At 42.9% G+C, this 27,701-nt stretch overlaps 1 protein-coding gene across 2 annotated transcripts; it reads right to left on the reverse strand.

Moving 5' to 3' along the window:
• Nucleotides 1–131: 131 nt before the first annotated feature.
• RB195_001288 (uncharacterized protein) lies at nucleotides 132–27,066 on the reverse strand (the record flags this gene model as incomplete). 2 transcript variants are annotated; one of them, XM_064197994.1, is made up of 20 exons in its annotated part: nucleotides 1,077–1,257; nucleotides 2,343–2,428; nucleotides 2,481–2,588; nucleotides 4,027–4,179; nucleotides 4,465–4,604; nucleotides 6,821–7,185; nucleotides 8,074–8,159; nucleotides 11,357–11,498; nucleotides 19,243–19,328; nucleotides 19,386–19,493; nucleotides 19,572–19,724; nucleotides 19,780–19,855; nucleotides 19,912–19,993; nucleotides 20,327–20,402; nucleotides 22,719–22,881; nucleotides 24,233–24,318; nucleotides 24,384–24,519; nucleotides 24,583–24,680; nucleotides 26,775–26,951; nucleotides 27,019–27,066. In XM_064197994.1, 20 exons carry the CDS (start codon nucleotides 27,064–27,066, stop codon nucleotides 1,077–1,079), a joined length of 2,550 nt encoding a protein of 849 aa, XP_064053876.1. The 2 variants fall into 2 exon arrangements, with proteins under 2 accessions (XP_064053875.1, XP_064053876.1); XM_064197995.1 differs by lacking the exons at nucleotides 4,465–4,604; nucleotides 20,327–20,402; nucleotides 22,719–22,881; ... (3 more) ...; nucleotides 26,775–26,951; nucleotides 27,019–27,066 and adding exons at nucleotides 132–258; nucleotides 4,941–5,016; nucleotides 5,076–5,157 and having other exon boundaries at nucleotides 1,168–1,257; nucleotides 19,912–19,961.
• Nucleotides 27,067–27,701: the final 635 nt, after the last annotated feature.

Here is a 27,701-nt window from a genome sequence, read left to right on the forward strand (position 1 = left end):
TTCCAAATTCCATTTATTACATTCGAATTTTGATTGCTGTATGAGAGACTATCACCTAGATCCCGTTGCTCTTCGAACTGGTCGAGAGGGCACAAGTGATCCTTCCATTTGGAAAGCGCGAGAGTTCGGCCTTACTTGAATCTTGGCATAGAAATTGCAATTTGTAGATTGTCAATTTGAAGCAAGAGCCAAGATTGAGCAAGAGCCATAATAAACTTTACTACGGCTAACGTTTCGGCGCCGTTACCTTCGTCAGAGCTAGAAAAGTCAGATCATTTGTAGTATATCCTCCCCTTCCCTCATCCACCACCACTAATCAATCCCTAAGATGCTACATCCAAAATCGAAACCAAAAGAGCCCAAATCGTTGTGCTTATCTCAGAAGCCGCATTCCCATGATATTAGCGGACCTCCGCGTGATAAAATCGCTCCGCTAATACTAATTAGGTCGCAACCCGCATATGACCCGGCAGATCAAAACCCGCAAAGGTCTTCATATAGAGCCAGCTCTTTGGTCACGGCTACGCACTCCTCCTTTCTATTCATTTTTGCACTTTTAGCGTTTATCCAAAACGCCTTCAAAGTTCTGTGAGCCACAATTTCGGATTCGTACAAAATAGATAGTATCGTGGCAGCTATGCAGAAAGGAGCATTTTCATGATATTTTCTGCGATTAGCTGCGAGAAGGATTGCTGCGTTTGAATGTTTCATCCCAGATGTAGATGTTCTTCAGTACGAACACAAAGTGGTCGCCCTGTTTCCCCAATATATTGTTTGCCACATGTTTTGCACGAAATCAAGTAAACTACACCAGAGACCGTGCAGTCGCCTGCCCTCGCGGTATTGGCATAACTCGTCCTCAGTCCGCATCCATCCTTACTTTGGATATTAGAATAATTCAAAGGAAAGATTGATTACTCGAGTTGGAATAAATGAGCTAACCAAGGAATTGAATAATTTGAGGGATTTGAAAGTAACGCAAAAAACTTTGTACCAAATACTGCCTTCTGTGAGGTCTAGAGCCACCGATCCAGTTACTTTAAATCCAGCAGATTACAAGATTGTCGTTCCACATTTTAATATCTAAGACTAACAATGAGAATTAAAAATATCGTCAAAAACGAAAAAGATGTGCCACTATGATTGTAATCGTCCAGTTGCAAGCACAATCCTGTGTCCACCTCACAGCCTGTCCAATACGGGCATTTCGAGCACGGTTCTCCAGGCTCGTATATGAGGCGGTCCAAATGATTGCCACTTAAATGTGTATAAATTAATGGCCGATGGTGGCTGACGAAGAACTCTTAGAAACGCATATGCGAGAAACACGTAATGACATATTTATGCCATCTGCTTTAGATTTAAAGGCATCACTCCACGAATCTGGAGTGGTACGGATTTGAGGTGGAATATTCGTATACGGAATAGTAGATTATGGACAGGAGGGTGATTCCGTCCATTTCTTCCTAATTGCCGTACGCTCCAATCCAACAATCCAACTCATTGTAGAAAATAGTGCGCCGGAACGCTCCAAGCCGTATCTTCCGGGCCGTTTTCTACGGCAATTAGGAAGAAATGAACGGGATCACACTTCTCTCCATAATCTACTATCCCGTATACGAATACTCCACCGAAAATCCGTACCACCCCAGATTCGTGGGGTGATGCCTTTAAATATGCTTCAGTTATTTGAATAACAGAGACTGAACAACCCTGTAACTAAAATAGGTGTGATGACCCAACCATTTGCCATGATCAGCATTACTGTTAGCGGTAGAATGACTTGTCAACCCATCTCACGGAAAAAGACCAACTTCGCTCTACATTACTGCGCAAAGGCTTCGCAAAAACGACGTTATGTCCACTGATGTCACCGTCGCTTTCTCTAAAATCCTTGAACAATGACTCTTTGAAAGAAGAAAGTACTACTGGACAGCCCTCACTGAGCTTTTTCAATAAGGATCATTTTTTCAGAAACAGCTCGAGCTGTGCTATCTGATACCCTTATTAATTTTCTTTTTTCAAATACTCATTGTCTAAGCATTTAAAAAATGCTCCGCTGGTTGAGGTGACTGGACATGCCGCTGTTTTTAAGGAAACCTATGGGGAGTGTATTATAAGTCGAAACTAGCCGAAATTCTACCAAGCACTGTTTCTTTTTGTTCTTTTTTTATGATACATCAATGGGTGTTTTCAGATAAGTAAACAAACAAATAATCATCATTTATCTGTCCGTCTCATAAACACATATTCTCTTTATTTTAACAAATAAAAACCCCCTGAATCTATTTCCAGCTCTGGATTTAATTGCTGGAGATATGATTGAACCATATTCAACTCACCCAGGATAATACCTACATACCACGTTGAATATTTCGCCACATTTCACAATTCCGCAACCGATCTCTTCAGTTTCTGCCCAGATCATCTGCAGTATTATCATTAGATGCCCACGGAAATAGAACATTAATATCAGGAACCTGAGTGAAGTAACTAATCGGCATTCCAAGACGTTCGATAGGGACCATCACTGTTCTAGTTACTGGATACGGTTCCCCATGGTGCGATTTCCACCACGATTCTACAGCCTGAATGATCTACCACTGCAAATTATAATTTATGCGCAAGGTTGCCCAAAAAGTAACGTTTTTTCAATGAGTATAAAGGATAAAGCGTCTGGCATTAATTAATTTGATTGGTATGCACCACAACGTCCACTTCAATTTAGAATCGTTTGAGCTTTAGGAACGTGTGACTGGCCTATACGGTGACTGTAGCCAGCGAGCCAACCAATGTATCAAGTCGGTGTTTTTATCCTACCAGACATGACTGTTATCGACCCCGAAAGGATGAAAGGCTTGGTTAGCAAAAGGGCGTTTTCAACCCAGCGGCCGATCGTGCGGTCACAGCTGGACCTCTTACTGACGGCTCCGACACAGGTGCATGAAATTCTCTTGAAAGAAACTTAGTAGCCTTTCAGTAGGTGAACAGACATATTCGTTCACCTTTTGACGGACTACGATTTCATCCAAAGAGGTCCGCCCTGCATATATAATCTAGGTGATTGGCGCACAGAACCGAGAGAATACACACGTAAGTCGGTAGGGCTAGAATTCTTCCTGTAATGTTGTTCAAAAGATTTTTGAGATCTCTACTATCTAATACTAAACAAGTGAAGGTTATTGGGTGTTTATACTGCCAGATAAACTTTTTGTGGTCATTTTCGGCACATTGACATAAAGAGCTAGCCGGACATGTAGGAGTAGCAGGCCTTTAATGCTACACACAAAACTACCTCACACTACCTCGGTCGATGAAAACGTGGTGCGGAAGTTCGGTGCACTTGCGTAAGCGGCTGTCCTCGAAGCGGCACGGTGAGGCTAACGGTTGGGTTCAAGATGGGACCATCGCTGGCTTCACTCGACTTGTTAATATGAAAGGAGCTAGCATGGATGCAACCTCTATCTCATCCGTTTGCTTTACCGCGCCTACTTAAGCAACTGCGCCAAGCTTCGGGAAAGGAAGTGTTATTCATCACAGAATGGTTCGCGTTCGAACTCAATGTAGACAGAAAAATCCATTGAAAGGTAAATAGTAGCTCTGACGAAATAGATTCGGTATTGTCATTACATCTTCTAACTAAGAACTCTTAAAGAACGGCCCCATGCAATTTTCGAATTTGGGATCTTTCGACCCACGTTGTCCTACTTTGATCAACGCAGTTATCGGTTCGAAAAAGTCACTCACCATCCTTTGAGTTCACAATCTTTCACTTTGAGAGAGGCTTATTCCCACATTCTAAGCACTGACTGAGAAGAAGGCGAAAAGAGATTTTGTAGAATTGTTTAATTCTCTTCTCTCGTACTTTTTGTTATTTTTTTGTAACGATCATTACTATGGTTGACCACCTGGTCAGTAAAACCTACAATTGGATGCCTATTACTGCTAACTTCGAATGCGATATTGTTACATCGTGTTTTACTTTTGTGTTTGTGGAGAATGCGAAAAGAAAAAAAATGTAGTTACCCATTGTAAGGCTTTTTCGGGAGTGCTTGCATTTTCAGGATGGACAGCAGCAATATTTTCCCCTGCTCCGTTTCCATTTCCAGGGTCAGAAGTTTCGGAAATGCACATCGAGGCATAGGCGAAGGCAAAAATTTCCAATTCACAGCTGTACTTCTAAAGTAGTCATTCTAATTACTATTATTATTACTATCACTATTGCCATTTGCGTTTGTAGCAAAAACTGAAAAATGGCAGTAATAATCATGGCAGCAATTTATTATCACTCCATTAAAGGCATCACCCCACGAATCTGAGGTGGTACGGATTTCAGGTGGAGTATTCGTATACGGGATGGGAGACTACGGAGAGGGAGGTGATTCCGTCCATTTCTTCCCAATTGCCGTAAAAAACGGCCCGGAAGATGCGGCGCCGCACAAGACTGGCGCGCTCCAATCGAACCTCTTGTACAAAATGGTGCGCCAAAACGATTGAAGCCGTATCCTCTCCGTAGTTTCCCATTCCGTATGCGAATACTCCACCTGGAATCTGCACCACCTCAGATTCGCGGGGTGATGCCTTTAAATCGACTTCCTCAGTAGCTGAGTTTTCAGCCGTTAAAAATGTTCCCTGCTATGGTTATTGTTATTTCGACTGAAACACGTTAAATGCGACGATGCTGACCGATAAGGCCAACCTGAAGTGTGGTTTGCAAATAGAAATTACGTCCAAGCAAGCTTTATGTGCAATTAAGAGGAAAAAAATTGCAAAACGAATTTTACATCTAAATTTAAAGGAATCAATCTGACGAGAAATGACGAGAACTAATCTCCATCATCATCTTTTCTCTCACATGTTCACACAATTCGCGGAAGATTTTCACCAAAAAAAGAAAGAGTGGATATAAAGAGAAATTTCTTGACGAAACTTCATGTTACCAATTTCATCATGTTTCCAGCTGGAGCTACGTTACGACCCACTTTCTTTCCCACCAGACCTTGCGCGAGAAAAGACCTGAACGTCTCGAAGAATGAAATCCTTCTTTAATCAGGAGAAAAGTGAATAAAAAAAACCTGCGCCAATTGTGCATAAGAAGAATGTTTTGGCGGAGTTTGTCGGTCATCGCTCTGCTACCTTGACACATGGTGTTACTATCTATAATGGGCATGTGAAAAGTATGAACTTTTTGTTGAACAATAATTTTTGAATGGCTCTGGAATTCTGTTGGATTTGCTTTGAAACACTTGTCGTTCGCCCGCCCTCTTTTTCCCGGAAAAACAGCTTAAAGGCATCACCCCACGAATCTGAGGTGGTGCAGATTTCAGGTGGAGTATTCGTATACGGGATGGGAGACTACGGAGAGGGGGGTGATTCCGTCCATTTCTTCCTAATTGCCGTAAAAAACGGCCCGGAAGATACGGCTTCATTCGTTTTGGCGCACCATTTTGTACAAGAGGTTTGATTGGAGCGCGCCAGTCTTGTGCGGCGCCGCATCTTCCGGGCCGTTTTTTACGGCAATTAGGAAGAAATGGACGGAATCACCCCCCTCTCCGTAGTCTCCCATCCCGTATACGAATACTCCACCTGAAATCCGTACCACCTCAGATTCGTGGGATGATGCCTTTAAAGGCAGCACATTGCGAAGCATTGGGATTTCTCCAGTATTATATAGGGGTAATAGTGTACTGCACGACTACGAGTGTGATCACGCTTCGAGGGCAATTCCATTTCCATCGTCGTCCAACCTCAGCAGGACGACTACTGTGACTCAAATAAGCAGTGGATGTTCCATAATCTACGCAATCGCCAACACTTTACGAAATGCTATCGCTCCACTGCCTACGTAAGAATTCGCGCCGTTAGCGACGCCAGTGCAACCAAAACTGTTTCACACGCCCTTTCTGGATTGCTGAGGAGAATTGAACGTGATCACGCTCACATTCGCAAACTACACTCCCACGGCTATCTATTTGTGGGAGATCCCAACATCGTCAACTCCATGGTAAGTTCCCTTTAATTTTTTTGCAAGGTAACGTTACATTTCGCCAAATATTTCAAAAATACAGCGTACATCAAAAAGCTCCTCATAGGTATAAATAACGATCTACTATCCCATCGGTTTTGAAATAATGGAGAAATAAGACTAAACTTCAATGAGAAAAGTTGTTTGTCCTAGATCTTAGAATGTAAAGATAAAAGAAAGAAGAAAGTTGATTTGACTACTTTCGTCCCACCCTTAGAAGTACTTGGATTCGTTTTGTCACGCACGTGTTCGCTCAGTATGATAATTTGCGCTGCTAGGCGATATAAATTCCTCAATAGGACCCACGTTATAAGTTTCCTTTTCCTAAATTTCTGCCCCAAAACTAGTGCCATTTCTGCGGTGCTAATATAATTAATTCGTTTTCTGCTTTCTTTGCGTAGACGATGAATAAATCTCGTACGACCTAATTTCCTACTCACATCGTACTCATATCAGTCCCTGTAAAAGAAAAGAGAACGAAGTGTTTGAAGAGAAGAAGCCTTTAAACGAGCCATTTTTGGATGGTGCCTCAGCTCTTTCCTTTTCAACGATTCGCACCTACAAATGTTCACCTCAACCTTAGTACTTCATTCCTAGGACTTATGAATCAATGAATAGCATTAATATTAATATCCCCTGTTGTGTGAAAAAAGCCAGCTCAATTGATCAGAAATTAGCAAAGAGGGGATGTCTTATTACATCACTCCTTTGTTTTCTTCCTGTTTTGTTTTCTGGTTTCCCTACTTGTTTTATCCAGGCCATTGAGTGCTTTAATAAATGAATAATGTTCATTACCTTGTGTTTGCGCAACAACGCCCAACTCCATAATTCCATCATTCACCGAGCGAAGTCCAATAACGCTGGGAGAATTCTCCAAATCTAACGAATTGTGGTGAGAATAACATAAGCATGTTCCATTCTGTGAAGTTTGTTTCTCCGATAATGACTTTTCAGTTTGTGGTTTTGTAGCAGGGATATTGCTCTTCGCGACTCCCACAGCTGTAGAATTCTTGGAACTTGACTGCGTAAGCACGCTACTTCTGGGGCCGCTACAAAGGCCGCTTTTCACATCACAGGACGAGCCGGGATAGGTTGTGCAATCAGTATCGTTGCTGCATCCGTTGCCAATCTCGTACATCAGTTCTCCTTTGTTTATATTCCTGGAATAGAAAATGTAATAGATGAGAATGAGTAGAAGAGATTCTATACATCCGTAAGATTGACAAAATGTAACGGAATCGAACTTCCTGTAGAAGATTTCACTACTTGCGCAAGTGCAGTAAGCTGCTTTATCGCGTAAGTTCTCCAATAGTCTAGGCGCGGATTTAGTCTTATGGACGTAATTGATTGTTATGTGAACTGAGGATTTTGCTTTGTTGATTTGTAGGTAGTTTTCCAAGCCTTCGCCGGTAGACTTGTAAAGCGCGCATTGACCCAGTAAGGAAGGCCCAATATCAAGGATATCCCCGAACGTTATCTTTAGGGGAGATGGGAAGGGGTCCTACCTCTGCTGAATGCGATCAGAGATTTGAGTGTACGCTCTTGGCTAGAAGTTACCCAGATATCGCAAAAAGGAGCTGTAGTCGACCATACCGCCAAAGTCTAACCTGACCCGGTGAAATGCCTAAAGAGGGAGCGTGGAACCTTCGGTAACAACTTTCCGTTTCGTTACTCTGAACTGCCGGAGACTGTTGAGTTGAGGGTGCTCCGGTCACTCGCTTCCCATATTCTTCCTTATGGTAGACGTCCTTCTGGGAGGTTATGGAGGTTTATGAAGCAGTGCAGCTCTGAAATGACTTACGGGAAAGAGCCGATGTGTCGAGTAAGTGTTTTTATCCTACCATACAAGTCTGGTTCCAATTTATCGATCCAGCAGGACTGAAGGGGTTGGTTAGCACTAGGGTGTCAAACAGTCAATAGTGCAGTCACGGCCGAACCTCTTACTGACTGCGTCACTCGCGCCACTTACGCGCTAACCATATACGACTGCGTACGAATTACTTCAAGTTTCAAAGGCTTCGATAGTTGAAAGGTATACGAGAGCTTACGGTGAGTCATAGAAACATGCGAATATGGCTGTGGTTCCACATTTTCTTTCAGAGCAGCCAACATGGGTAGTATTTGATCGAATCATCTGTAAAGCAATACAGCACGAGCTGGAATTAATTATGGTCTCTTGCTGCATCCGAATTACGGATGTTCAAAATAGTCGCTAAATTCAAAGGCAAGATCTAACTACAGTTGTGCATATCTTGACCGCTCCTATCTGTTCCGAACACGTGCGATGCACCGATGAACGAGAGAAATAAAGCGGCCGCTAGCGGCTGTTAAATAACGGACGCATAATTTTGTGCCACAATATCAGATTGTTACTATTATTATTAGGTTATTAGGTAAAGTCGTTTCAAAAAGACCTCGATGCAGCTACGTAAGTGGCTCCATCCAAACTATGCGGTTGAGCTAGCGGTTGCAGCCGAGGTGCACTTTTACTCTGATGACTTATGCTAAAGAAGGTCTCTCTTCTATTCTAACTGCTACGCTCACCAGCACCGCTTCGAGTCCAGCTGCTCACGCAACCATGCCTTGCTTCAGGTCGTCACCTCGTCGACCAGCAAGAGATCTAGGTCCTCTTGTGAGGCAAAATATTCAGTAAGTAATTAGTTAATATGATTTGCCACAACTCTGAGGTCACCTCCGAGGTTCTTCTTTCGAGTCAAAAAATTTGTCTGCCGACGATCGATTTTCCATGTAAATTCAATTGGGCACATCAGCTTAATAGTTCGCATCTTCCTCATTTCTCGACTGTAAGTTAGCTCAGTGCCGTAAATTATGCAGTCTGAGAGAGAAAGCAACTAGATTTCATAGCCTCTCTTTACTGCGAGTATCCTAAGATCCCTAAAAGTCAGTGGACTGTAGTGGGGGTGAGGGAGAGTAAGCACTCAGTGCTGCTCTAATTTAACTGTACTTTTTTAGGCAAAAAACTTCCGTAGATCACAAAAGCTGCTCTTAGGTGACAAATGACTTTCCCGTTTGAGTTTTAGTTCAGCAAGCGAAATGTCCATGTCACTGGAAGTGAACAGGTAAATCGGTCGATTCCTTAAAAGTTAGGAATTTGTCATCAAGGGTCTATGACATGCCGGCTAGAGCTAATAAGAGAAAGAGGGATTACAGAGCTGTAAATACTAATGCTTTGAGTTTATCTAACTTTACAAACAGGTTTTCTGGACATAGCGAGAATATATCATGTAGTGTGATTCTCTCTATTTCCGATATCCGCATTTGACAGTTGCGAAAGGCCTTGTGCTCTAGGAACGTTTTTCCTTTGTGCTCTGAAGTACAATTCGGTTAGAGCGGTGTTGAGCCCTTCTCCCACCCCCATCATTACCTTCACTTTACCCTCAAGTATAGTTATAGTGTAGTGTATAGAGTGCATAGTTGTATTCCAATTTCATGCACAATATCACAAAAAATGGAGCAGGAATGATTTTTTATAGACCAAGCTCTCAGAACACCTTAAGTGCGAAACGAACGATAAAACTATTATGGGTTGAACTTTGAAAAGACGACGTAGCTTATTCATGCATCATTGTACAGAAAAAGAGGAAAAATTTAAAAAGAAAAGAATCTCGGGGAGTTTTCAGCGAACTGAAGAGGGGATTCTTTTAGCGGCTTCACCGAAGGCGTGCTCCGTCGTCATGTAACAATACGTTTTATGTCGACTGCATATAGCTATAAAATGTGAATGCGGATGCTCAACGTCAGAATCCAATGCCTCGAATGTGGATGGGTTTGTGTTTTTAGGGTTTCACACAAGTCTTAAGTTAGTGATATCCACCTCTAGTGCCTAGTGTCTGTCATTACGCTAGTGTCCTTGCATGTTATGTACACATAGCTTGAGCATAAAACTAGGTCCTAGTCTTGGGCAATGAAGAAATACGAAGATACGAAAAAATAAGAAAGGGATTGGCGCCATTGGGTCACCATCGACAGGCTAATTTCGAATTTTAAAGATGTTTTCTTCCGTTCTTACCAATTTTGCAAATGTTGTGCACTGACTACTTGCGAACAAATTCTTTTTGTCCTCCACTCTGGTTATCTTTCTCCCATCTCTATCTCCCTCTCTTGCATCTTTTCCCGGATGCGTGGCGGTAGCCCGAGTGGTGGTGGGGGCTCCGCACCCGAGCGCGGAGGCTCTCTGCATCTTCTTTGCGAGCTCACGCTGAATGCGATGCGAGTCCCCGTTCGTCGTCGTGTGGAAAATCGAGCGTGCCAGGTTCGTTCGTTGCGCGAGACTTCATATGCGCCGCGTGTGGTCCACTGAAAACTAAGAAAACAGGTTGGATGGAATCCGAATTCTCGTGCACACTGCGATACTGCGCACGAACAATGAAAAACCGACGGTGAGTGACGGTGCGGCACAGTCGCCCACTGTCGCTCGTTCTTACCTCGTCACCGAATAGAAATTTGTGAACAATTTATATGTCACCATTCTCCCTCTTCGAGTTCTATCTAAAAACTGGCATATCATTGAGAAGTGAGCAAAATGGCGCCAACTTTTTGCCAAAAGGCAATAATTGTAACCTCCACTAGCTTAAGATTGTAGCTAAGGAATTTACGAGGACTCAAACTTTCATTGTTTTTCAGAGCATCGTTAGAAAAATTGTTGAAGGCAATCATATAAAATTGCTGATTTGTTATATCATTATTACAGTTATAATCTTACAAACTTACCCATCCAGTAGCAATGGTTCAAAGTGAAAATGAACCACAAATTTGCACAATAGTGAAAATCGCATGAATGAGTTAAAAAATAGATAAGCAGTTTCATACGGTTGGCTTCAACAATTTTCTGATGCTCTGATGAAATATGAAAGTTTGAGTCCTTGCAAACTTTCTTAGTGTAATCTCAAGCTACGTGAGGTTGCAAATACGCTCCCTTCGCAACAATATGCTAGCTATTGGATGGGACTCGAAGAGGGGAATCTAATGATATATAAGTTGTTATGAAAATTCTTTTTTTTTAAGATAAGAGCGAGGGACGGAAGTCGGTGTCGTACCGCCACCCACTGTCGGTTTTTCAATTTCAGTGTATGGTATTGTACATTGGCAGAGCAGTTTCTTTTTTTTTGCTTTAGAAATAGGAAGAGACATCACTGATCAGATCGCACAAAGATCGGAGCAGATCATAATGTGAATTCCTTCTTCGATAGAACTGTTGCCTTTGAACGTTAACGACCATTCTGATCCAGGCGTGCGAAAACATCACAAGCTTCAACGAGGCGGCGGTAAGCGTTCCATGAAAGTGAATTGAGAGCAAATACGGCGACCAACATTGGCAAAACAGAGTAAGTCGCCATCTCCTTGAAATGTAGTCGTGTTGCTTCCGAAGTACTTGCTCTCCGCTGTAGAAACCCATCGCTTTAGTGCCACTTGATACGGATCATCTAAGTAATACTCGTCGGCACTTGTAATGCTGAAAAGAAAAGAATGGCCTTCCTGAGAACATGTGAAAAGGGAACATATGTTCCCCATTAGGTCTATTGTCTCGCTGCGTTTTCTCTTTCCGGCTTACCCTCTCCCCTTATCGATCAGACAGATCGACCGATTTGTAACCCGCCTCGCGATGGCTTGTAACACACGGGACAATAAACCTGGTAAGGACCCTACACTTCATAATTCAGTGCATAAAGCGAACCACCACCCCTCGTCTTTGTTCGGCACCTTTCAACTGCTAATGACGCTAAGGTCTCCAAATAGCAGCTCCACTCCTTAAAAACAAACAGATTACTTCAGCACACGACATAATTGACCATGTTGGGATCTCTTCAGAAGAAGCCAGGATTTGGGGCGTACATTACGAATGTATGCATGCATACGGTCAATTCCACTCAGCCGTTCCGAAAAAAAGAGCGTGGGAAATGGTAGTGTAGTAGTTCTTCTACGAGGCACATCAATGACGTTTTCCCAGCGGCCTATTCAAATAAAACCGATGTGTGGGTTACTGAGGGAAACAGCGCTGGTACGAAGGTGGCGTTTGCTTAACAGAAAATTTCGTACAAAGAGACCGTTCCTCACCCCGTTTTTTAGAACGAGTTAGCTGAAACTGAGCGTGTACACACTCGTACTTGCAATCTACACCACTTCACCGGTTTATGGAGCCATCTCAACATCGTCAACTTCCTGATGTGCTCTCTTTGAGCGAGACTGCTACAGTAGTTTTAAAAAACAGTCTACCAATTTTCCAAAACAACATACTTACTATTTTATGCATGTTTCTTCCTCTCGGTAGTGCATGTGTGCCATTTTTCAACAGAGTTCCCTTTGCGATATTACTTCGGTAGACATTGTGATAATGCACCATTACGTTTCTCCTTGCATTTGATGTAGGTTCTTCCACAAGGCATAAGTCTTCATCGGCAAGAGAAATTTGAATGCTCTGTGAATGATCGTTCTAATCGTGCTCGATTGATGTGGCTGAACTGAGAAAATTCCACTCACAAGCATCAAAATTGCACCCAAAATCCTGGTTGATTGCGGCATTGATGATTGTGAATTAGAAGTGAGTTGAGTTCCAAATTACAAATTTAGACAAATATAAAGCTGAAAAGGAGAAGAAAGTTCAAGAGTAGAGAGCATTGTAAGGGGACAATGAAAATGTCAACAAGAGGGACTGACTGGAAAAAAATTTATCGGGCAGAAAAAACTTAAGCGTACCTTTTTGTCGTAGCAAATCTTCGAGATTGTGTTCGCAATAATACGGAAATCCGAAATAATCGAGGTATCTGGAATATTTATACTTAGCCAAACCTTGGCCCTGCCTTCAATTACTGGGTTATAGCTTCACCTTCGAGGAAGAGAAAGGTTCAAGGCTTAGCTAAGTTCTTCGAGTCAGCTCTCTTCAATCCTTTCTTCTCTTCAATTGCCCTTCTCTTTCTCCCTTCATATCTGATACGTCTATCCTAATAATACTGACCCCTGAGCAACCAACACTTTGAAATTTCGTTATTCGTCTTAATTCCAACTACGTTCTGATTAAGTATGAAAAATAAATAACAGAGTGTCTGGCACTAATCAATCCGCCTAGGATGCACTAACGCGTTCTTTTCGAGGTGCGTATTGGGTATTACGAGCGCGGGTCTAGCCCACACAATGACTTGCAAGGGCCAGCCGATGTATAGGGTCAGTGTTTTTATCTTCGCAGACAAGTTTGACACCAATCCACAAACGGCTGAGGAATGAAAGGCCTGCTTGGCTGTACGGCTTTCATTCCTCAGCCATTGTAGGGTGATTACGAGGCGAAGAGGATAAGAAGAGCGATCGCGAAGTCGCAAAGGGAATTACCGACTACACCCGCTCCTATGTTCTGATTTGAATTTTTTTTTGTGATTTCAGTCTTATCTGAGATCAATTAAATCTCAGTTGATCTGGAGATAATAATAACGCACAATGAAAACTTCCCAAAAATAATAACTAATAATTTTATTGTAAAGTGAATGTAATATTTGTTACAATCATGAACTCTAAATTGATTATTTTTAAATTTATGCGCTTATTTATTTATTCGCATACACCAGGGATACGCCAAAAGGAATGTCTATATCGCGCTAGAGTGCAGACAAAAATTCAGCTTCCGACTTTCTTCTTCTTTCGATTAGTGGGTTGTTCTAACATAGTCATTTACAACAGGACAAATCCTATTAAGAGGTAAGTTCGTCAAATCCGAGAATTTTCACAAGGAACTACTTCAAAGAGGGTTTGCATGATCTATTTAGTTTAACATTTCTATAAATCCTTAATGATTCTAGACAAATGAACAAAAACCTCCCAAAGCAAATTCGCTAACTACCACATTTACCTTCTCTTTTAGATTTAGAATTTTTTGATTTGATCATGTTTGGAACATTGCGACACCGTTCTATGTTCGCTATTTGCAAACCCAAAACAAGTCTTGTTCTAGATAGATAAATGGACATTAGGACTACTGTTTTCTCTTAAAGATCAATCAGGATTAGTTTGAGGCTCAAACATTCGTTGGGATTTTCCCAGCAGGAGAATTTTAAGAGGAGGTAGGAGTAAGTTAGTAACGGAGAGATAGAGAAGAAGAAGGAGGGAGAGAGGGGGTTGAGGAGAGAAAGGGGTGAGGGACAGGAGAGAAGAGGGGAGGGCGAAGGACGAGAGGGAGAATGGGAAAGTGTAAACGAGAAGAAGGAGGGGAAAGAAGGGAAAGGAAGAAGGGTATTCGATGTGGAGTATTCTAGTAAATACTACCCGATAGAACTCGGTAGGCCTTGAACAATGTGTAGGAGAATCGCCAGAAATGAATCGTTTCACTTCCTCCAAGGTAAGAAAAAAATGCCGTATGAGAATATTGAACATGAGAGGAGAGTTCTAAACGAAAGTATCAGGACATGACACCCAAGTCCTTGGTCTCGACACAAAGAAAAACCATCTAGTAGTACTATAAACACGCTAGGTCATAAACAACGCAATAGAAACTGTGTAGATAATGAAGTGAAGCAAAAATATCTGTAAGAGTAAAGTAACTTAAAGAAAGCACGACCCTTCTGAAATCTTATTTTATTTTGTATAACTTATTCGGTGCACCTAACACAATAAGAAATAAACTTGAATATATAAGATATCCGGAAGAGCGAAAATCCACGTCGAAAGAGATGACAGAAGAATTTTTCCGAAGCTGACAGGAGCATAAAAGTACTAAGTAAGGTTTCTTGGAAACATGCTTGCAGAGGGAACCTTTACGGTTTCCCACGTTAGCGAACATATTGCAGATAAAACAACGTGATTATATATGTAATTGTAAATATTGTATATTATATTATTGTATACTTAAATGCTGTTGCGAGAACATCCATAAAGTATGGGCGACTACTAATTAAAGGCATCACCCCACGAATGTGAGGCGGTACGGATTTCAGGTGGAGTATTCGTATACGGGATCATAGATTACGGAGTGGTGGGTGATTCAGTCCATTTCTTGCTAGTTCGCGTAAAACACGATCCGGAAGTTACGACGGCTGGCGCGCTCCAATCGAACTCGTTGTAGGGAACAGCGCGCCGGAACACTCAAAGCCGTATCTTCCGGGCCGTTTTTTACTGCAATTAAGAAGAAATTGACAGAATCACTCCCCTCTCCTACGATCCCCTATACGAATACTCCACCTGAAGTCCGTACCACCTCAGATTCGTGGGGTGATGCCTTTAGGTTGTCAGATGGACGCCTTTGTGAAATGCTCTGCAGATGCACATATAGACGATATGAAACACGGTGCAGGTGTGTAAGTGGTCACGCTTGAAGCGGTGCGTGATCGAGCGAGCACCCCTGCTACCACCGTTCATTGCTGTAGTTCGCAGTGGTCCCACCTCGACACCAACCGCTGTCTCCACCGCTCCGAGCGCACCCGCTTACGCAACGGCACGTGCTTCATGCCATTTTGACCCGACCCGCAGCGCAATGAAACTCTGCTTTTGACAAAACAGTCAAGGATCAATCGCTGAGAAAATGTCTTTGCATTTGGCGTAAAAAGGATATTTGACTGACGATGAATGATGACTAATCATATTATCACTCAAAAAGTATTTTTTACGACACTAACACGAAGAAAGGACATCTATAGTCGCTGATAGCAGTGAAATTCGTAGAAAAAAAACTGGCTGCACGAGCTGCTGGATAACGATTCTCATAGTGAGTTTAATGAGGTGCAATTTTTCTTAGTCGTACAGACTATCTCTGAGCAGAATTTAGCTCTTCAATCATTCCTAGTTTTCTGGGATCTAGTTGAGAGAAGTAGTAATTTCTTTACTATTTTTAGGTTTCTTAAATTATTAACCTTAAAGGGTGAGTGTCAAGTGAGCTGCTAAGACAAAAAATTTACTTTTATGAGTCCACCATAGTCTCTCTTTTTGAATGTGTGTGCGGATTTTTTTTTCAACCGCACTATCATAGACACACAACGAGAAAAAAGCGGAAAATCGGATTTTTTGCGCAGCGTACAGATGCATATGACAACGAACAAGCTGAGCTCACACTCTATGAAAGCCAAATTAGTTGAAAATATTTCATAACCACCAAATATCAACAAACTTAGAAAGACCAGAGAGCGATTAAAATCATAAATTCAACCTTTTTACAGTGCAAAATTCCTGGATGCTTGCTTACTTACTCCGCTAAGACTTTGAAGCACTAAATAATAGATGTTTATTTCAACTTATCAAAATTTTCATCGATCCTGCATTCAGTCCTGATAATGGCTGGTGTTTACCGCTAAAATCACCTCCAAATCGTGCTCATCGTTGTAGATTTATAGAATAGTGTCCAAGCTACATGTTTGACTCTGATTACTTCGTGAAGAGTAAGGAAGCAAGTATGAAACAGAATTGAATGGTATGAACGTAGCCGCTGGAAGGATCTAAGCAGTGCGTCGATTGACATCGAGTCTAATCCACTGAAAAGTCACCAAAGCCTGATAGAAGGTGAAAAATGCAGATTCCAGCAACCAGATCGTGGATCGAAATGTTGCGGATGCGAATTTTTGGAAGGCAGAGTGACAAATTGTGAGTTTTGTGATAGAATCTGTTTTTTTCAGGAAATAACCAACAGAAAACGACCAGCGCAAGCTATTTGATATCGATTGTTCTTCTTTTAAGAATTCAAATAATCCCTCTGGGCCCTCCCTCTCAAAATCCGAGCGTTCGAGCTATTCAAAATGACTAGAACCAGCTTGTGCTATTTTATGAATCTGTTGTAAACTCCCCTGCTTAGATATTTCTAAGGTGAATGTAGGATGAAAGTGAAGTTCTTGAGAAAGTAAGAGAATTAGAAAAAATCGGATTCTCTACACCGATTTCTTAAAAAAGGAGACAAGTTTCAGTATTTCCAAACTAGGTTCACGAACAAGGGATTCCACTTTCTCTTCTTCTTGTAGCAATTGCAATCACTTATGGGGAAAGCAGACTGAAAGTAGTAAGGTAAGGATTTTGAATTCAGGCTTGTCTTTCAGTGCAAAAATGGATAATCATCCTATACAATGACGCGATTAGTTCGTATGTGGGTGCGTTTGTGTCTGTGTTTGTGTTTGTGTTTGCCGCTTCAAAGACCTTAAAGGCACCACCTTGCGAAACTGAGGTGGTTTGACGCGTTTCAAGCGAATAATACGTATGCGGAGTAGCAGATTGTGGGGAAGAGGGTGATTCCGTTCATCTTTCCCTGTATCAGTTGTAAACGGACGACCCTGAAACGCTGTTTCTTACGACGGCTTCTGTAGCAATGCGCAACGATTGGACCGCGCTATTGCGATTCGTCGAAAGCCCATTCGAACGAATCGCAGGCGGGGTGGGGCGCAAGGGTTGCCCATGGGAGGTGGTGTATCTTCTCGCAGAATCCAAAAAGTGAAGGAATTGTGCTTCTTGATTATTCTAATCATGGTCTTTTATGATGACTTTTCTTTCGCAAGTTTTACCAATGTAACTTATTTAAAAATAACAAGTACGTCTCTAAATTTCATTTCTGAGAAAGTACATGATAATATTCAAAAGCTTAATTTAAACACTACAGAAAAAAAAATCGGCTTGAAGGTTTGTTGAACATTTATTCTTCGCTTTAGATTAGATCCTTGCCTTTTTTCTTTTTGGAGGTTTTCACCTTTGTTTTAGTTTTTGATAATATTTTTGTTAAGAATCGCAGTTTCCAGTGCCCTGGTCTCTTCATGTTATTCTGAAAAAATGTGTAGAGTAAAAGTATAACAAGCATTCGCTTCTAACTTTTTTGTATTCATTTTGAGATTCTGGGCGTCATCACATGTTTTTGGCACGAAATAATGAGACCGAGGAAGGACAGGTCCCATGATGTTGGCGTCAGAAGGCAGTGAGGCAGGTTCCACGATGTTGAAGTGGTGCGCGAGCGTCTGAATATAAAAAGAAACGAAAAGAAATGCAAAAGGGTGGGACGTGGCCTACAGCGTCAAAATGATGCGCGTAGTGGTAGGAAATGGGACGGGACGGATCCTTCAGCATCAGATAGATGCTCCAGCACCGAGGGGGCCTCAGATAGATGCGCCATTGCATAAAGCAGAAAGACGAAGTGGGACGGGTCCCATTTCGCCTTTCTGCTTCCTGTTTCTGCTTTCTGTTGCTGCTCATCTTTCTGTTTATGTTGTTGCTGTTGCATCCATTATTAGATTTTCAGCTCTTTCTATTCATTTTCATCTTGCCCTTTTGAGGTGTCAAGTAGATATCAACCAATCAAACACCAGTGTACATAAATTATACAAATGGTACAATACTTTAACAAAACGAGAATGCTAGAAAAACAAGAAAACTCGTCTTCTTCTGATTCCACGATCGATAAGGTCAACTGATACATAACACTAGAAATAAAATCATCCAGAATGGAGGGTACATGGCTGCAGCTTTGCTTTCCTCTTGCTGAATGCATAATTCTGTCTCATGTTCGCATAACATATGCTGTGGACATTCAGTGCATGGCACTCCCTTTTTGTAGATCACATGATTTAGATGATTGCCTCTGAACGATAATTAATATCTTTATGTGGGGCAGAATGCAGTTGTGAGGGGGCACTCAGAGGTGTCCTTATTTCTCGAAGCAAATAATGAAATCAATCGGGGCCCTAAGGCCTAAGCATTGGTCTTGGAGGATCTATGACATGTAAACTAAAGTTACTAAGAGAAAAAAGTAAGTTGGAGCTTTGGGAAATAACGGCGCCACTGAGTGCCCCGGAAATGAATAGCTAAGTCAACCGGAGGCCTAAAACCTTAGCATTAGTCTTAGACGATCTATGACATGGAGGCTAAAACCGCTAAGGTAAAAAGGAAGATAGACCCGAAACTACTAATGCTTTGACTTGGTAAAACTCTCCAAACGGGCTTATTGGAAGGAAGTGTATGGTGAGAAAATATCATCAAATGTAATTCTTCAAAGAAACCAAAAATGGCCTGAGGTGTGGATTTCCCGTATTCCACATCTGACTGTTGAGAACGGTCGTTACGCTCCATCGACGTTTTTCGCGCTCTAAACCCAGGTCGAGTGCAGTTCAATAAGAGCGTGCCTGAGCTTCCTCCTCCTACCCTCCCCACCTCCTGATATCCCCCCCCCCCCCGTAATCTATACTCCTTCTATTCGTAAAGAGATCCCTACATTCGCGGTATACTGCTTTTAATTTTTGTGAAATACCCTAACCTACCTCGGGGAATATCGGCACACCACATTATACGCCGCACCGCATTTCGCGATTCCGCAGCCAACTTCTTGGGTATCCGCCCACGCCATCTGCAAAATGCGGTTATTTGGGAATTCCAATTCTGCAGAGTATAGTTTGGGCAGGACTTGGGTAAAACGTCGAATCGATTTCCCCTCATGCTTCTTTTTGAACTTAACCATTCGTCCCATGACGCTCTGTTCCTTTCCTATTGTCTTCCACCAGGATGTCAGCGCCTAGGAAATATGTAACCTATTTCTTTAAATTGTATTTTCCTTGTTCTTGTTGAGAAAGGACTTGAAAGAATCAAGCACCCATCGAATCGCTCCTAAAAAAGTAAGGGCATTTTCCGTGTAGACAACTGCTACATTCTCTCCAACATCTTCTTGGCTCAGAAGATCGGACTCGTTGAAAGCACACTTTGCCGCGTGAGATAAGGCGAGAACCTCCAGTGCACAGTTGTACTTCTAGAAAGACATCGATTTGTATTTGGTTTTACCGATCCTAGTACTAGTGCCTTACCAATTTTACCATATTTGCTGCTGGTGGTAGTGTAATACCATTCGCATTTTTCACCAACCCTTTAGTGAGCAAAGACCTAGATCTGCAAGATCTGAAATCGGATCTTCGGACAATGGAATATGTCGGGAGTACCTTCGGTAGTTGTGCATCAGAAGAATTTTCCGTCGAAGTTCGTCCATCATTATAAAGTTCTGAGGACACATCGTGTTCGTTCCTGTAGTACATCTGCTTAATGTGTGGGAAGGAAAAATTAATATTCCATCGCTTTTAATATGCGGGGAAACACCACCGAGACAGATAAGGAATTAGAGTGCGGTCAAAACGACTTGAAGCTGCTGTCCGAGTAAAGCTAGTGATGGTCCCACCTCGATCCCACCAGCTCCACCGCGAGCACAGCCGCCTACGCAACTGAACCAGCTTCAAGTCTTTTTGTCCCGACTGTATTTGTATAAAAGGAAAGGTGTAAGCGTAGCAATGAACGCATAGCGGTCGTTTGAACAGAGATAAGTATAACAGAGATAACAGAGTAGAACATATAACTTCTCACCATTCGGCACCAACATTATTTCCACTTTGTCCTTCCCAAGAGTCACAACGGAAGAAGCAGCATCGCTGGTGAAATTCTCAAATGAAATCTATTGTATTTTCTAGCCATTTTTCATAGTGATATAAACATGTTGGAAACACTCGGGACCGTGCGTTGTGTCGGTATCAGTTGAAATCGTGCTCTTCAAAACTTCTTTCTTCCTTTTCCTTCTTTTCTTTTCTTTTCCTCCCAAACTGGGGAATGCATGTGTTGATTACGACTCTCACTTCACTCTCTCTTCACTAGGAGACGACATAAAAAAAAACTTTTGCGCAGTTAAGTACTGCAAAAAGCTTTGCAGAAACTTTTCACAACTTTTGGCTTCTGTTCAACTTTTGGCTGTTCTGAATTTTTCTCATGAAAATTACATCCGAATTAGGCGAGGAGAGCATTTTTAAGGTGATGCCGTTTGTGTAACACCCCCAGCATATCTGCGCAAGAATACGTTACGTTGCAGAAAAGATGATATAGTCGGGTCGAAACGGCTTGAAAGCTGGTGTAATTGCGTAAGCGGCGCGGCGAAGCCTGCTCTTCCGATGGAGGTGGGACCCTTACTATCTCTTTTGTTTCGGTACAATCAGCAAAGTTAGTGTACCACCTTGGGCGCAACCACTGGCTCCGCCGTTCAGTCCCGAGCTTGGCAAAATATCATGATCATGATATATAATAACGGGCTTATTCTGTCACGCGCGTGTGTGTGTGTGTGTGTGTATGTGTGTGTGTGTGTGTGTGTGTGTGTGTGTGTGTGTGTGTGTGTGTGTGTGTGTGTGTGTGTGTGTGTGTGTGTGTGTGTGTGTGTGTGTGTGTGTGTGTGTGTGTGTGTGTGTGTGTGTGTGTGTGTGTGTGTGTGTGTGTGTGTGTGTGTGTGTGTGTGTGTGTGTGTGTGTGTGTGTGTGTGTGTGTGTGTGTGTGTGTGTGAGTCACGAAATTGAAAAAGGGGTTCGACGGGCATGATACCTATAGAAGGGGTGCGACGGGTCCACAGGCGCCAGATACCTATAGAAGGGGGTGCGACGGGTCCACAGGCGCCAGAAACCTATAGAAGGGGGTGCGACGGGTTCACAGGCGCCAAAAACCTATGGAAGGGGGTCGACGGGTTCACAGGCGCCAAAAACCTATGGAAGGGGGTGCGACGGGTCCACCAGGTCAGATACCTGTAGAAGGAGTGCGACGGTCCAGGGTCGGATTGGTGCGGAACAATAATAGAAGGCGGTGCGACGGGTCCACCGGCGTCGGAGTGGTGCGCCGGCGCCACATAGCTATAATATGGGGTGCGACGGGTCCACCGGCGTCGGAGTGGTGCGCCGGCGCCAAATAGCTATAATATGTGGTGCGACAGGTCCACCGGCGTCGGATCGGCGCGCTGGCGCCAGACACCTCACCCAGACACCTCTATGAGAGGGTGCGACGGATCTCGCGGCATCAAAATGGTGCGCAATAACGTCGTGTGCATGTCGCAAAAGGTAAATGGGATGTTTCATACTCGTGGCCACTAGGCGCGTTGCTTTTCACCTTTATTACTCCTCCGCGTGTCTATTTCCCTCTCCGTTCGCCTCAAGTTGGTAGAATGCCTTCCTCAGAAGGTGGAAACATGCTTGCAAATGGCTGCTTAAATAGTAGCAAGATGTTTATGTGATCAAATGTAAAGCTTAAAACTTTATCTTTATCAGCTGGATAAAGTCTTTCACGTCATTTTGTGCTTAAACATCATTCATTGATAACTTTTGGAAGGAAACAGGAGGAAAACCCAAATTTCGACTAATACTTTCAAATTGTGTCTACATTATATTGGTATCGACGGAGTGTTTGAAGCTGAAGTTTGAATATTCTCCAAATGTAGAACTGACGCTGTTAGAAAGAAAACTATGAAATCTTTCGCCTTTATTTATAATTAAAAAAAGATGAAGAGAGATTGTTAGAGATACACAAGTCTAATTTCACAGAAAAGGGCACTAATATTGATTTTCGTTGATCAGTGAAGGGGAGCGAAGCGAACACCACAGAAAGTCTGAAGTCCGGCTTTAGCCAGACGTTCGGGCTGGTGTAACTATAACAGGCTTCAGCTCGTTTTCAATCGCATGTATCTGCCTCCTCAACCAATGTTATGTGTGTATGCATGTGTTACGCTGCAAGGTAGAGGAGAAAATAAGAATTTGTTACGCTCTCGTGCGGAGCATAGCCCAATTGAATGTGTTATCTGGATTAGGGGTAAAAAAAACAGAACAGAATAATCCCCAACATAGCATTCATTAGATATTATAGGCTTTTGGATTTGGAATGCTTGGGTCGAATATATTGTCATTTTTAAACCACTATGTCTCACGCTATCTGGTCGGTTGAAATTCTAACTCACAGAATCGTCTATGATTGAAGTTGCCGTTGAAATGGCATTACTTCGAGGAGCAACACAGAGACTGTTTTCTGTAGTACAAGTTGAATCCTCATAGGTCGTGCAATCAACGTCGGAACTGCATCCGTTGCCCTTTTCGTATATCAGTTCACCTTTCTCGATATCCCTGAACTGTTGTAGAAAACTTATGAGTGCATCTATTCGTTAAAGGCATCACCCCACCAATCTGGGTTGGTACTGGTTTCAGCCTGTAATGCCTCTACGGGTCGTAAATTGTGGGTAGAGGGGTGATTCCATTCATCTGTGCCTGTATCAGCGTAAACGGGCGACTCCGGAACGCTGTTTCTTATAACGGCATCTGTTGCAATGCGGAAACATTGCGCCCTCCCCCCCACCTGGGATTCGTCCGAATCGGTTTTTGACGAATCGCAGGCGGGAGGGCGCAAGGGTGGCGCGCTGCGATAGGGGACGTCGTAAAAAAAACAGCGTTCCGGAGTCGTCCGTTTACACTGATACAGGGAGAGATGAACGAAATCGTCATATTCCCCACAATCTACGACTCCGTATAGACATTACCCACTTGAAACCCCTACCACCTCGGATTCGAGGGATTATGCTCTTAAAGGCAGCACACCACGAAATTAACAATGTTTTGATTGTTCCATGAAACGATGAAAGAAAGAAAGAAGCAGTAAGGTGCAGATTATAAGTGTGAGCGTGATGGCGCTCAATTCCCCTTAAAGGCAGCACACCACGAATCTGGGATGGTACGAATTTCAGGTGTAGCTGGTCGTAGATTGTGGAGAAGAGGGTGATTCCGTTCATTTCTTCCTAATCGCCGTAAAAAACGGCCCGGAAGATGCGGCGCGTGCACAAGACTGGCGCGCCCCAGTACAACTCTTCGTAGACAGGTGCGACCTGGAACGCTCGAAGCCTCATCTTCCGGGCCGTTTTTTACGGCGACTAGGAAGAGATGAACGGAATCATCTCTTCCCCGCAATCTACGAACCTACCCACCTAAAATCCGTACCACTCCAGATTCGTGGTATCCTGCCTTTAAATGTCCCGGAAAACAGCGTGGAAACGGTCGCGTGTGCGAATGAGCAGAACATCAACGGACTGCTGACGCAGCATTTTCCCACGAAGCACCTAACGACGTACCACGTCTGCGAGTTAATGAAAAATCAATGAGTTGCTTGCGGTGCCCCTCGCGCGCGCGTATGTCTGCCTGCTCGCATTTGACACGTTTTTAGGTGTCTCGGAGAGAAATCCGATCGTTCTCCACGCCATTTTCGAAGGCAATTGGAAGGATTTGAGCGTTATAGCGCCTGTACTCCTAAATTGCATCTGCGACACTAATTTTTCGTGCAAGGATCCCAGCAGATCAACAGCTACGCGGTATGCTGCCTTTCACAAGCTTTAGTCGCTTTAGTAACGGCATCACGATCGCGGCGCTGGTGTGTTGAGCGACACGGTGAACTTGGCTCATAAAAGCTGAGTATTGCAGCTGGACTCACGGTGACTCATAGAAGCACGCGATGGCGGCAAAAGAACCACATCGTGTCTGAGAGCAGCCAATACTGGTGGTATTTGCGCGAATCATCTGCAAATTCTCCCTGAACACTGCAAAAATCCGTAACTGAAGGTTGTTTAACAAGTAAGACTAACATTTGCAAATGCATGAAGTTCGTTATCTTCCTTGAAGATGATCACGTCATTTCCAAACTGCTTATCCATCACAGCTGAGACCCATCTCGCTAATGCAAAAGGATACGGGTCGTCCAGCTCGTCGTCGCTTTCGATGCTAAGGATAGCCACTTTTTATTCAGTGCACATAAATTGGTACAAACGAAAAGAAAGAACGAACAACTCGTAGTTCTGTCCATGCAAAAGGTTCTTCGTCTTTCTTGCAGGGCAACCTTTAACTGCCTCTGATGCCAGCTTCTCCAAATAGCAATTCCAGCCCTCAACACCGAAATTGAACAATCAAACCAATTGTAATTTCCTTTATTTTTAGTTATCGCTAAGTGGAGAAACTCTTCAAAAACAAAACAGGATTCTCATTGAGCTATTTCAATACCGTAGCAAACCGATAATAGCCTGAGCGCTTTAGGTGGTGTCGCATTGGTGTCATTTCATTTTGTAAGACATGTCGCAAGTAGCATTCGCTGTCGATACTGTTCACACTACTGGTCATCCTTTGTGTCTCATAAGGGCACTCTTATCCTCATTCTTGAGTTTTCAAACCTAGAGTAGGGCCACCAGTGAGAGTTTCCAGCCCTACGCAGAGTAAAGCCAGTGTTGAATGTGGCTGCGTATCGTTTGACTTATGTTTGTGTTTTCGAACAAAAGGAAGAATTTTATCGAGTGTTCCTAAACCCGTATTACCCGCTGATACCCAAGCAAACGAGTAGTATTCACTACTCGTTTGCTTGGGTATCAGCGATGAGCCCACAGATCTACCCACTTTAAATCGAAATTGAACCTAGTAATTGACTGGGCTCGGGTTAAAATTGCGCTCGAAGTAGCGTGATGAAGCAGCCGCCTGCGATCGAGGTTTACTCATCTCTGCTGTCCCAGTGCAGGAAGTGAGAGTCCCACCTCAATCGCGTCTGCTATCTCCGCCGCACCACTTCGAGGGTAACCCCAACTGCACTAGCCTTTTCCTTTTGACACGGCTACACAGCTCTACCCATGTAAACTTAATTATGGACAAAAACACCAGTTGGCTTTGTTAGCTCCCTGCATCACTCAGTGTTATTGTCTAGTGATAGTACAGAGATCTATGCGAGGAAAAGAGGAATTGAGAAGAGCTTTCTGGGAACTCCTGAAAACCTTGCGTTTTCTAGCTTGAGCATGTCTACTTAAGACTTTCGGACCCTTATTCTTGAAAGCCCAGTTTTTGCAATCAAGCCAATATTTGACTTATTCCTTGTGGTCCCTGGTAGAAGTAGATATGTCATTTATTTGATCAAAAATGCAGTGTTAGCAGAGGTGTGGGTTGACCCATGAATGATCCAAAAACCAAAAAAATCAGATAAATGGCAAATAGTACACAAGAACATCTGATCCTCCTGACTGTAAAAATTTCTATGTCGTTCTGAAATGTATTTAGTAGAAAAGTTCCGCCACAACGCTAACATCATGGTATATAATAACGAGCTTAGTCTGTGTGTATGTGTGTGTGTATGTATGTGTGTATGTATGTGTGTATGTATGTGTGTATGTATGTGTGTGTGTATGTGTGTGTGTGTGTGTGTGTGTGTGTATGTGTGTGTGTGTGTATGTGTGTGTGTGTGTGTGTGTGTGTGTGTGTGTGTGTGTGTGTGTGTGTGTGTGTGTGTGTGTGTGTGTGTGTGTGTGTGTGTGTGTGTGTGTGTGTGTGTGTGTGTGTGTGTGTGTGTGTGTGTGTGTGTTTGTGACGAAATTCGAAAAGGGTGGTGTGGCGGGTCCACCGGCGCCAGATATCCATAAAATGGTTTGCGACGGGTTTTCCGGGTAGAATTGGTGCTCCGACGCCAGGTAGCTATAATATGGGGTGCAACGGGCCCCACGGCGTCGAATTCCTGTGTCGTAGTGTAAAAGTATCGTGCAGTAGCTTCGTGTGCATATAGCAAAAGGTAAATAGGACGTTGCAAACGTTTCATAGTCGTATCCACTTTCCGCGTTGCCTTTCACCCCTACGACTCCTCCTTTCTTGAGAAAGTGGAAACACGAATGCTAACTGCTGCTTTTATAGCAGCCAAGTGTTATCGTGATCTGATGTGGAACACTATCTTTATCAGTACGATGATGTCGTTCACTTCTTCACTTCAAAAAATAGTATGAAATCTTTAGCTTAAATTTCCTTTAAGAAGAAAACGTTGTTAGAAAAACAAAATTCTAATCTTACAGAATATGTCACTCTTACTAATTTATTTTCACTAATCAGTGATGGCGAGCGGAGCGAAAACCACAGAAAGTCTGATGACCGGCTTTAGTCGGACGTTCAGACTGGTAATACTATAATCGAACAAGAAAAGCAAAATTAAATTCCTTTTCTGGAAGCTCATCGCTCACCACTTCATAGACATTCGAAGCTCTTGGTAAGGGGTTGCCATTGACGTGGATTACAAGTCCTTGGGATATGCGGCTTCGATAAAGATTATGATCGTATAACATTAAATCTCGGTGGGCATTTGACATTGCATGTTGCAGAGGGCACAAGTAGTCTTGAGCTGACGCGAAGTGTAGTACCTGTGAAATACATAAACTGTACATAAATCAGAAGAAAACAGAATATAGACAATAGATCTCCACGCACCAGAACAAGAAACGTGCACGTTTCTGTCGCTGGTATCTGTATCGGCATTTCTTGAACAAATTCCCAACAGTCAGCAGTTTGTGAAGAACTGCGAGCAATTTTTTTGCGACTTCTAAACGGTGAAAAAAAATCGTTTTTTAACGATTTAAACACTGACAAAAACTAAAATTCATATCTATTTATTCAAATACGCCATTGGTGCACCCAAAAAAATAGACCATTTCTGTCAGAGTCAGAACAAAAAGGAAAAAATTCGTACTTAATTTTCTGCGAAAACTAAAACGTAAAAACTGGTGTGATCCATCTCCGGTCATTTTGGCCCCTTAAAAGATAAAAGTTTCACGTAAGAGAACTGTTCTCCCAAATTCAGAACATTTTAGATTAGTACATTGTTTGGACGAAGAGCGCTCAGTTTTACTTCATTAATGGGTTAACGTTTAGACATTTCCGCCGTTTCAATCTCTCCTTAAAAGCATCACCCCACGAATCCTGGGCGGGGCGCATTTTAGATTGAAAGTTCCTATAAGGGGTCGTAGATTAATGAGAGGAGGGTGATTCCGTTCATTTCTTCTTAATTGCCATAAAAATGGCTCGGAAGTCACGGCTGGCGAGCTCCAATCGAACTCGTTGTAGAAAATAGCGCGCCGGAACGCCCGAAGCCGTATGTTCCGGGCCGTTTTCTA

This window comes from Necator americanus, chromosome IV, assembly GCF_031761385.1.
Source record: "Necator americanus strain Aroian chromosome IV, whole genome shotgun sequence".
NCBI classification, from domain to species: Eukaryota; Metazoa; Nematoda; class Chromadorea; order Rhabditida; family Ancylostomatidae; genus Necator; species Necator americanus.